General features: G+C 49.8%; 1 protein-coding gene across 1 annotated transcript; it reads right to left on the reverse strand.

Moving 5' to 3' along the window:
• Window positions 1–467: 467 nt before the first annotated feature.
• GLUL (glutamate-ammonia ligase) lies at window positions 468–10,609 on the reverse strand. Its single transcript, XM_039249312.1, has 7 exons — window positions 10,507–10,609; window positions 7,741–7,919; window positions 5,872–6,033; window positions 4,077–4,223; window positions 3,544–3,671; window positions 3,172–3,371; window positions 468–2,384 (listed from the first exon to the last, which is right to left on the reverse strand). The coding sequence occupies exons 2-7, from the start codon at window positions 7,904–7,906 to the stop codon at window positions 2,066–2,068; spliced, it is 1,122 nt and encodes a 373-aa protein (XP_039105243.1). The 5' UTR covers window positions 7,907–7,919; window positions 10,507–10,609; the 3' UTR covers window positions 468–2,065.
• Between the last annotated feature and the right edge of the window lie 1,434 nt (window positions 10,610–12,043).

Below are 12,043 nucleotides of genomic sequence, written 5' to 3' on the forward strand. Positions count from 1 at the left end.
CAGCCTTGGGAGGTTTCAACCAGGGTAGCCAGAGGGTCAGTGCTTGCTATTAAGAGGAAGGGATAGTGAGAACCCTCGATAACACATTAATGACTTCAGGCTGCTATAAAATTAAGCCAGAGGGGTGCTTAAAACATGTTGTAGCATTACAAGTCAAAGCCAAGCTCTGGAGCACAGGGAGGAGAGAATTGGGTTTTATACCCCACTGCCAAACTCTAGGGCTAGGGTATTTCTTAATCCCAAGATTCTAAAAACCCAAAGTGCAGGGAAGAGCCAGTTGCCAACATGACTCAAGATAGATTTTTTAAAAATCCCTAGAACAGGTAAACCTGAGCTTACTCTGCCTCTTTAAAAAAAAAAAAAAAACCAAAACCCAAACCCCCAAATTCCCCTTAACTTTGGTAAGAAAGAAAAGAATGAAACAGCACAGGGGGGTTTAAAAGAATACACAAAGAATCAAGTCGGAAGAGATCTTATAAATGTTAGGTTGATTTATGAAAGCTGCTCTGGGCAGTTAACAGTTTGTTTACAGTGAGGAGTTATCTAACTCTGAACATACTGTACATGGCAATTAGAAGTCGTCATGACAAAAGAAAACCACAGCCGGCCCGCCGCAGCCAACATGGAAACAGCCAGAAACAGTAGGAAAAATGTAGGGGGGGAGGCGGGGTTTGCTTTTTATTACACAAAAGAAAAAATAACTCCTCAGGAACCTTCCCAAAGGAAAGGAGTAGCTCATACTCAGAGAATAGACAGCAGGATACAAAATTACAAGTGTTTTGACGCCAGGCCTCTCCCCGCCTCTCCTCAGAGGGCAGAGATGGGAAGGAGACAGTTGAAGCAAACAAGCAATCTCTGTAAAACAAAAGACTCAGAAACCCTACAAATAGAGGATTAAAACCTAAACCTGTTTTGCTTTTTAAAAATGTTTAATATATCAAAAGGCCTGCTTTAGTGACATGCGAGTCCCACCAGAAAATAATCTCCCAAAACCTGTCAGGAACATGCTCAAGTTGACCAGCCAACTCTTAACTCTAAACCTCTGTGTGTACGTGTGTGTCTTTTAAATCTAAGCCACAGGGCCCAGGTGACTGCTCCTTCCACAACGTGCGTGCTCCGGTTACCCAGTGTCTACCCGCTCCCCAGAGTGGCCAGGGCACAGAAGCCCAGTGGTGGCGGTGAGGGAACAGACAGTCCCACACAGCCAACTTTTTCAAGCACGCCTCCCTCACCCTCACTCAAAAGGAGATCCCTTCTTTCTAGCCAGACTATTCATGTCAAATTTTGGCTCCCGGGGATCAGAATGTTTTTCCTACTTTAGGAAAACAAAACAAAACAACACACATATCTGCACACCCATATATATAATTTTTTTTGTTTTTACATTTAAATATAAAAATACTATTCTGCTTTGTGTTATAAACGGAGGACCAAGCAATAAGAACTTTTTCTTCTAAGGTAGGTCAATCCATCCTTCTGCTGAACTTGTCTTCAGGTGAGGGCATTTAAGCCCCAGGTAAGGGAAGCGCTGTACCAGGAGGACAGGGCCCATTTTCCTGCCTGGTTCTCTCCTAAGTCTCACTTTTAACAGAAAGCTGGTTATAACTTTATACAAAGTGGAACTTCCCACCAAGAGAGGAAATCCTAACTTAACCTAGAGTAAGTAACCCGCCCTCCCCACCCCCACCCCAGCACTCAGCTACCTGGAAGAAAAAGCCCTCCCCCTCCCTTCACAAATACTATGCTCTGTCCGGATAGCTACACCTATTGGACAAACACACCTGATTAAATGGAAACAGTGGTTATGTCTCCCCACCCCCTCCCCACTAATGTACTAGACAGCTTCAGTGACGGGAAGAAAAAGGGGGGGATGTAAAAAGATTAAGAACTTGACCCCTCTATTCTGGCCAAAGAAAGCAAGAGATGTTAACTGGGCATGAGGAATAATAAAAGACCTTGATACTCTGCCCTTTGAGTTATAGCTATTAGGACAGTCAAGAGAGGGGCAAACACGGAGGCAGGATGGAAAGTTAGGAGGGGTTGGATGGCTGCAGGTCTAGTCCACTTAGTTTTTGTACTGGAAGGGTTCATCGCCAGTTTCGTTGAGAAGACATGTGCGGATGAGGGCTTCTGTCACCGAAAAGGGGTCACAGTTGGCAGAGGGGCGACGGTCTTCGAAGTAACCCTTCTTCTCCTGGCCGACAGTCCGGGGAATGCGGATGCTAGCGCTTCGGTTGGCCACGCCGGCAGAAAAATCGTTGATGTTGGACGTTTCGTGGAATCCAGTTAGACGCCGGGCATTATCCAGGCCCCCCTTGGGATCGTAGGCTCGGATATGGTACTGGTGCCGCTTACTCAGTTTCTCTATGGACTCTTCAATGTACCTGAAGGAAACGGAAAAGAATGGGGGTCTAATCTGGCACCAGGAAATCGCCCTTCAAGGGCAAGGGTTCAGGAAGTATGGGTCCAAAAACGGAGGGACTTGGGGCGCCTGGGTGGCTCAGTCGGTTAAGCGTCTGACTTCAGCTCAGGTCATGATCTCATGGTTCATGGGTTTGAGCCCCATGTTGGGCTCTGTGCTGACAGCCAGTTCAGCGCCTGGAGCCTGTTTCAGATTCTGTGTCTCCCTCCCTGTCTGACCCTCCCCTGCTCATGCTCTTTTCCTCAGAAATTTAAAAAAAAAATTGGAGGGACTCGTCCATCAAAGACAGTTTCTAATTCACCAAAATCTGTGATGCCCACAGATCAAATATTCCAGGAGGCTAGCAACTCTGCCTTGTTACCTATGTGTCCCACCCAGTGCCTCAGAATGGTACTAGACACTCAGTTGATGGTACTTGTTGAATGAAAAGACCCTAATCAAAGATTTTCCCCCACCCATTACATAAGCACTAGGTTCATTCACATGCTTATATTATTTCTATTTCATATTAAAGATTTTCAAACGCATTAATTTAAGTCCTCTTTTCCCCATCACAAGTTTTGAATTCTATTCCTAGAGTATTTTTTGGTACTCTTCAAATAGGAAAAAACAATAGGACTGGAAGACAATTTTTGAAGCCAAGTGCTAAAAGCTAAGGCAAAAACCAACATGTCTGGTTACTTGGCCCCAATACCTCACACTCTATGGCAAAGAAAATAAGATGGTTCCAGCAGGAAGAAGGCACTCACTTCAGACCATTCTCCTCTCGCATGGCCTTGGTGCTGAAGTTGGTGTGGCAGCCGGCACCATTCCAGTTCCCAGGAATGGGCTTAGGATCAAAGGTTGCTATCACTCCAAAGTCTTCACATACACGATGCAAGATGAAACGGGCCACCCAGAGATGATCTCCCATGTCGATTCCTTCACAGGGTCCTATCTGGAATTCCCACTAGAGAGAACAAGGCTGGCCTTTAAAAGAAAGCCAACTGCGTCCCCCAATTCAGAAGCTCCAAAACCTCTTTTCTCACCTCTGTTCCAACCCACGTAAGATTCTGGTTAACGAGGGGTGCCAGCAAAGTCCCCACCTGCCCACAGGTCCTCTAGATGAACAGGTCACTTACCTGGGCAGGCATGACTTCAGCATTTGTCCCGGCAATCTTGATGCCGGCGTACAAGCAGGCCCGATAGTGAGCCTCCACAATGTCCCTGCCGTAAGCTCTGTCTGCTCCCACACCACAGTAGTATGGACCTGCAGAGGCAGTTAAGATGAAATGTCAAGAGCCAGGAAAACCAAGAAATCCTTTTCACAAAAGTCAGAAATCAGAAAGCTCTCAACACTTGCTCTCCGGAATCACTATGCCTGCCCTCACCTGGGGGTGGGGTGTGGTAGGCAGGGGGCTCCTTCTGGCCATAACCTCAGTGGAACCAAAGGGTTTCCCTCCATATTAATGTCTAAATAGCCATGTCTGGATATGGGTAAGAGGAGGGCTCCAGGAGGCCTCTTCACAGTATTATTTCAGCCAGCCTCAGGGATGGATACTCCCATAGCTTTTCTGATACATAAGCAGTCACTCTCATCTCTGGGGACAGGGAATTTCCTTGGCAATTAAGCAACTAGGTAGCAGGAGGTTCATCTCTCACCAAGGGAACTTACCTTGAGGCCCAGGGAACCCATTGGAAGGCCAACCAAAAGGGTGCCCATCTGTGCCCATGAGAGTATATTCCTGCTCCATTCCAAACCAGGGGTGTTGATTGCTCACCATGTCCATTATCCGTTTACAGGTATGCCTTAAATTGGTCTCTAAAAAGAAAGAGTCAATGTGCCATTAAAGACATATGGACAAATACACTGAATCATAGCGCTGATGGGTAAAAGGTCTTCAGATTCCATAAAGTTCAAATGAAAACTAGAAGCTGAACTGACGAAGAATAAACCTTTTTTTGGTGTCCCATCAACGTAAGTGGGGAAAACGGGAGAAGTCGTAATCATACATCTGTAGGGATACTCCTGGGTCACAAACAATCACATGGCAGTAGATCAGAACAGGGCAAGTTTGCACCTTATCGGCATGCTGGCGGCTTCCCAAGTACCACATGTCAGGCACTTAAAACTCTCTATTCACAAGACAGCTGCTTTGAGTTGTCAAACTTCTCCCTAGTTTCTCAGGCATTTAGAGCCAAACTACAATTTTCACTGAGAGAATCACGGTCTATTAGGGCCCTCACATTCCAGGTGAGAGGGTTAAGGGTCGAGTTGGCTAGCACAAAAGTAAAATATTAAAATGAGATGAGCTCATCTGGAAACAAATTCTAACCTCAAAAAGAACTTTAAAACAAGTAAACATAGGGGCGTCTGGGTGCCCCAGTCGGTTAAGTGTCCAATTTTCGATTTCAACTCAGGTCATGATCTCATGGTTTGCAAGACTGAGCCCTGTGCTGGGCTCCACAATGGGCGTGGAGTCTGCTTGAGATTCTCTCCCTGTGTCCCTCTCCCCTGCTCTCTTGTGCATGCATTCTCACTCCCTCCTAAAATAAATAAATAGACATTTAAAAAAATAAGTAAATGTACACTTATTATCAGCTGCTTAACTATCTCCCAATAACCATTTCAAGACCTCTACATTATGGAAAATCCACAATTGCATCTTCCTAGCCACCCTGAAGTGGGTATTAGAAGCCTCCAATTTTACAAATGAGAAAATGCAGCTCAGCTCTGGGCCATCAGATGGCCTGCCCAAGTTACAGGGCAAGTAGCAGAGCCGGGAAACCTGTGGTTACCTTGGCTTCAGAGCTCATGCCCTTTACCACAACATGGTACACTGCCTCTCAAAACAAAAGCAGTTAAGGCCCAAGCACTACTTGACTTGCTGCAAGCACAGTGGGAGACCTAACAGTGGTGGATCTTCGGCTGAATTTAAAAAGATGAATGGCTAAGAATTGGGATCAACAGCCACGTCAGGCAAAAACCAAAAATGCAGTTACAGTGACCCTTGAGGCACATTTATGTTATTGGTGAACCCAGACAGGAGATGGATTCCCGCCCCCACTTTAAAATCAGGGAAAGGAAGTATGACGATAAATCACTTGACAAGGTTTTATAGCCAGTAAGTGACAGATCCAAAATTTAGACCCAACATTCTGATTTCAGAATCCAGCTTTTTCAAATGTATAGGCAGGCAGGAGGGCTGGGTCATGGGAGAACGCTACTGGAAAACAGATTTAAAGGAATTCACTGTTCTATACAACAAATACGGGATCGTGGGAAGATGGGCCACATACCTGCTTTGAATGAGGCAGTTCGGGGTGGAGATATATGTCCAATTGCCCCAACTCCTGGAATAGTTCTAAGACTGTCTAGTGTTCCCAGTACCGATTCTAGAATATCCTGTCCCTCCTCTTTACAACATTCATGGATTGGGGATGAATAGCCATACCTATCCTATACACACCTGCAGGCTTTCGGTTGTACTTGAAGACTTCACAGAACACCAGCTTGTTGGGGTCCTTGCGGAAAGGGTCCCGAAACATGGCAGCAGGGACAAGATACATGTCACTGTTGGAGCCTTCAGACTGAAAAGTACTAGAGCCATCAAAATTCCACTCAGGCAACTCTGGGGTAAAAAGAGAAGGAACAATTAACTTACAAATGCATGGCTTTTCAGGTAAGAGTACAGCCCCTCATTTACATTTCTATCTCTAAAGACATAGACTCTTTTACCGCAGGAAGTCAGTGATTCATTAATATGCAAACTCTATTGTTAGATTAACTGTGCCAAGAGCTTTAATGTCCTTCCCATGTGAGTTCGTACCACCACTGCATCACTTCAAGAAAAATAAGTCATAAGAACAACCCAAGAATGACATCTTCGCTAAGGAGGGAGACAAATTGAAATATTCTGGCGGGGGTGGGGCGCCTGGGTGGCTAAGTCGGTTAAGCGTCCCACTCTTGGTTTCAGCTCAGGTCACGACCTCATGGTTTTGTGGGTTCGAGCCTGGAGTCAGGCTCTGCAAGGACGCTGTGGTGGAGGCTGTGTGGGATTCTGTCTTCTCCCCTCTAAGCCCACCTCTCAAAAATAAACACTGAACTATTCTGACATCTTAGTTATCAGTTAAAAAACTGAAACAGGAGAAACAAAGATTCTGATTCACCCACCGGGCCACATGTACTGCTTCTTTAATTTTTCTCCCCACTGTGTCTATAGACTGTTCTAGCTCAAGTTATATCCTTATTTCATAGATAAGGAAACGGACAACAGGAGAACTTACTCAAGGATGCTCCCATTATCATTTACCCACGTTCCCAATTAGATTAAAAAAAATTTTCTTTATGTTTTATTTTTATAAGACAGTGCAAGCAGGGGAGGCACAGAGAGAGAGGGAGACACAGAATCTAAAGCAGGCTCCAGGCTCTGAGCTGTCTCACGTACTGCAAGATCATGACGTGAGCCCAAAGTTGGATGCTTAACCAACTGAGCCACCCAGGCACCCCACTCTACTATGTTTTAAAAGCTGGTTTCTACAGCTCTCAAGTTGACTACAAGTTCCCTGAAGGCAGAAGACACCAGACTCTTACCTTGTACCCCCAGTGCCTGTCTAATACCTGCCACACAGCAGGTATACAATATATACCTTATTTTATGGTCATGCATTCACTCCTGTGTGAATATTATCAAAAGAGTAAGCCATCTTAAAAGTAGGTAAAAAGGTGGTATTTTTTCTCTGGTTCCTTCCAAAAAGAAGAGAGCTATGGCTTGGTCTAGACTGAAAAATGAAGGTCACAACTCATGTAATAGCTCCTAGGGTGATAAGCAATCAGGTGATTTAAGAATTTCCAAAAGTGGCATCAACTAAAAACAAATGAATGGCTAGTCGTATTTAGAAACCACTTTACAGAGTTTGCTTTCCATCTAGAACCTCGCTGATAAAGAGTGCGAAACAGTATTCAAAGGGTTTGTAAAGCAGATGGCATGGTCAGGTTAGAGCAGTGGTTTTCAAATCAGGTTCTTGGGGACGCCTTAGAGCCAACTATGTAGGGATGCCTAAGTCAGCCAAGTCTGCAGCCCCCCTCATGCCCCAACTAGACTTTTAATCTTTTTTCTTCAATATGCTGGCTTACATGCGAGTTTCTTTTTCAATAAAGGGGTCCATTGTTGTTAGGTTTTGAGGCAGTGTAGGAGCTTAAAGTCGACTGAAGTCTGAAAAACCCTGCGTTATAAAAGCTTTACAAATAGAATAATAAAGTAGCCAAATCTAGTAGCTCAGTTTCAGTCAGCTCCCACCCCTGCCCCACCTGGTTCCCAGTCTGCTCAGTCTCTCACCTTCTATACACTTGGGCTCACTGTCCAAGGTCCGGGTCTTGCATCTCAGGCCTTCTCCAGTACCATCAACCCATATGTACATAGCTTGGACTTTCTCGCCCTGAGGCAGGGACATGTACACCTGCTTGATGCCTTTGTTCAAGTGGGAACTCGCAGAGGTGGCCATGGTGGAAGTTGTTCTGCAGAGAAAAACCAACAAAACCAAACTTAAGACCACATGCTCCAAACCGGACCCTCCATCCTCCACCAGAAGAACTCAATAGGGACGATTAAATCACAAAGTCACAGGAGGAAGGTCATCCCCTCCCTTTGGAAGTCACACTCTCAAAGGCACATTTTATTCATTCTGCTTTCAGTGAGATTTAAGTTTTGATATTAGACAAAAATCTCCTTATAGGTTTCCTCAAGCTAGAATCTACACTTGTGAGGACTAAGCTCTATTTCCTCAGTGTAGCCAATGTAGGGGAAGTCTCTTATTTTTGCTACTTAGACATGGGGGGAAGGGGGTCAGCCAAAAAACAAAACCACACAAGGTTTCTTGGTCAGTCTTGCCTTTTCTTTGCAACCAAGCCAGCATCTCAGTGAAAAATCCTCTTTGGAGATTCGTCCACGTCTCCACAAGGCACACCGCACACTGACATGGTAGGAAGAAACAAGGGGCAGGGCGGCTAAGCTAGAAGATTTACAAGGCTGGGGGGCTTCCTAAAAGCAGTACAGCTATTACAATCTCCCAATCCCCAAGATGTCCAAAGAGCTGATCTGTTGGATTCTAAGATGCACACTGGCATCATTTCCATGGGTCTTTTCCCACTTAGGAAGACAGATTTAAGTTTGTGATGGACATTCTCAGATTCCACCAGAGAACTTTTCAAAGTAATGAGGAAATTCCCACTTGGGTAACAAAAAGATCTTGGTTTTCAAAAGCTGAGGCCCACTATAAACTGCAAGCCACTGCCACAAAGCCTCTGAAAGAGGAGAAAACCGCCAACACAAGAGGAAATGTTGTACCCCTCCCTCCCAGCTCAGTGGCCCAGAGTGACTGGAAAGGGAACATATTGTTCTCCTCCAACGACTTGGGCAACTTTCTGAAGTACAGTGGCTAAGTTTCTGTGGGCAACTGTCCAGGTCTGCCCGGCTGAAAACAGAACTGCTTCTCCCTCCAAGAGCCTCACCCCTTCCCTTGGGGAAGAGCAGAACCTCCTCTTGTCTGGTCTCCTGCATTGGAGAACCTTTGCGTACCTCCTCCAGAGGTCCTTGGTCGGTCACATACCCCCCTCATCCCTGCCCCACCCCTCTCCCTGCCTTTGAAGGCCGAAGGAACAATACCTTTTGCCTTCAGCTCCCACTAAAAGCTACAACCCAAGTCTCTGGCCTTCCTCCCCAACCTGCTACACCTCCAACACCAAGCCACACTTTCTCCCTTTAAGCCTCCGTTCCAGATTTCCCGCTCTTTTCGGTGAGAGGAGCTGGATGCCAACATTCTAGTCTACTGTCACAGACTGGTGCCTCCGAGGTGCCGAGTTTACAAGCTTGGGGGGTGAAAATGGGAGTCTGCACTTTCTAGCGGTTTCTGCAGCTGTCGCCGGTTCCGGGGTCGTCCTCTCTGCCTCTTCACTCACCCCAGCCACAGAAAGTCAATCGGATTGTTGGGGTTGCCCTCCCTGGCCCTTCTCCTTTTGGAGTGGCGTTCGCGTCTCTCTGGGTTCTCCAGCTCTCGCTGGTCCACGCACCGGAGCTTTCTGGGCGAGGGAGACGGAGAGGGAGACGGAGAAGGGGTCTGGGAGCGATCGGGATCGCACCGGGACGAGCAGGAATACGCAGGCTGGTGGGTCACGGCCTTAATCTTCACTCGCGATCTCTCTCCCGAGTTCACGGAGTAGGTGACGAAGCCGAAGCAGTTGGAGGCGGACTCCGAGGAGGGCGACGCCTGGTCGTCTTCATCTTCGTTGTTTGTGGTCTTCGCGGATTTGCGGCTGGGGGGGGATCCCCGCTTCCCGCCCCCCGGGCAGTTAGGATAATCCACTTTGAGAGCAGCCCTTTCCCACTTTAAGGTCCTGAAAGTCAGCGCCGGCCCCTCGGGCCCGCGTCCGGATCTCAGGACCTCGCCCAAGGGGCCATATCTCTCCGAGGGCCGAGGCTGGCGGGGTGTGGGGGCCTCGGGGGCGGGGCAGCGCACCGCCGCTGCCTCGGCCGAGCCAGGCCTCTCCAACTGGCCACACCGCGACCAGGGCTCTCCCCATTGTTCAGTCACAGTGCAGGGCCCCCAGGACTGGCGACGCTCACTGCCACTCGCCTCAAGCTAGGCGTCTACAGATCCTCAAGACCACGACGGTCCCCCAAGGCCCGCCACCGCAGAGGAGAGAGCGAGGGTCCCACGGGGCCACCCGGCCACTCCATCCACAGCGCACACAACACGCAGCGCCGGGCTCGAGTAGTGGCTCCGCCGCTCGCCTCGCTGAGCGACCTCCAGGGGCGGCGCTTTGGGCCGGGAGCCGCGAAAGAAAGATCAAAACAACTCCCCGCCCTCCTCCAAGGCAGGCGACCAGCGCGCCCCACAATCGCCAGCCCAGAGTCGCCGGGAGCCGCGGCGCGGGCGACGAAAGGACACGGAGGGCGCGGGGGCAGAGGCGCACCGTAGAGGCGGGAGGAGAAAGGGGCCGCTCTGGGCCCCAGTGCAGGGGTGGGGAGGGGGGGGTGTCAGGCGACTCGGGTGGCTCGGAGAACGGCGCGCAGCACTTCGAGTCCCCGGGCCGGCGGCGCGCTTACCTGGGCTGCGAGCAGGCGGCAGGGCGGGCGGGCCGCGAGAGCGAGATGCGGCGAGGAGAGGAGGCCGGGAGTGCTGTTCAGAAGCTCGGCTCTTCTCCCATTCTCGGCTCTGCAGGGTCGCCGGCGGCCCTGCTCCCTTTATCCGCGGCCCGGACCGCCCCCGGCGCCCTGATTGGCTCTCAGCGGCCGGGAGCCGGGGCGGATCGGCTGATGCCCGCCCGGGCCCCGCGGCCATTGGGCGAGCGGCAGAGCGGGCGCCGCCGGGGTGGGAGCGCGAGGACCCGGAATGAAAGAAAGGGAAAGGGCCGTGGGGGGAGGGGGCGCGCGGGGGGAGGGGAGCAGAGGAAGGGCCGGCCCGCGCGGAGCGCGGATCGGTGAGTTCCTGCCCGGAAGGACCCCGCCTGGCCCGGCTGCCGCTCGCCTCCGCCGGCCGACCCCTGGCCCGGCGCCGTCCCCGCAGCCCCCCCTCCCCACTACCCCCTTCCCCGGGCCCGAGCGAGCGAGGAGCCCACTAGACCGCCCGGCCTCTGGCCCTTGCCGCTTTTAGGTTGAAGAGTTTTGCTCTAGAGGCCTGTGTTTTTCGAGGTCGTGCCGCACACCCCACGGCTCCCGGAGGACATTCCGACCCCCGGGAACGTAATTTTGTCTTTTGTTGTTAGAGAACCTCCAGCCGTCCCTTCGCGCTCGTTAAGTTTGAGGCGCGGCGCCGAGGCGGCTGCCGGCCCTCGCGGTGGGACTGGGGACGCGAACCACAGTCAGCGTTCTCCCGGCTGGAATCAGTGTGCTGAGCTGCTGCCATTCCCCAGAGAGGAGCCTGGCGGGCCTAGCAAGGGTCAGGAGACCTGTCCGATTCCGCCTGTCACTCCTGAGACCAGTCTCTCGGTGGCTCTCTGGGCCTGGGTTTCCTCATCTGCAAATAAAGCGGTGCAAGAGAGCAACTGTAGAGCTGCCCGCCAGATTTGAAAGTCTGTGTGCAAGCTGTTCCCCGGAGGGCAGCTGAAAGCAAAGTGAGGTCTTCTCATGCCTCCTTTGAAGCTCAGGGTACGTCAGCATTTTAGAATTTTCAGAATAATGCTTTGCTTTTTGTTTTTCAAGTAAGTTCTTGTGCCTTTAAAAAAAAAAAAGTTTATTTATTTCTTTAGAACAGGCACAGTGGGGGAGGAACCGATGGGGGGAGAGAGAGAATCCCAAGCAGGCTCTGCCCTGCCAGCACAGAGCCCCATGCAGGGCTCAGACTCCATAAACCGTGAGATCATGACCTGAGCTGGAGTGGAGAGTTGGACCCTTAACAACTGAGCCACCCAGGTGCCCCTTGTGTGCCCTTTTTAATCTGGAAAATGAAAGTCAAGACCCCTTCCTCCTCAGCCATGCTATGATGGTTGGGAAAATAGGTATGTGAATACAATCTTAAAACGGATGCTTGTCAACTGAGGTATGGTAACTATGTGTATATAGAAAGACACAACAGGACACACACACGTATGATATTCCCATTGCTACCATGCTCCTTACTTGACTACTTTACTGTCCAAAATCC

Source organism: Hyaena hyaena, unplaced genomic scaffold (genome assembly GCF_003009895.1).
Source record: "Hyaena hyaena isolate Hyena2069 unplaced genomic scaffold, ASM300989v1 scaffold_337, whole genome shotgun sequence".
Lineage (NCBI taxonomy): Eukaryota > Metazoa > Chordata > Mammalia > Carnivora > Hyaenidae > Hyaena > Hyaena hyaena.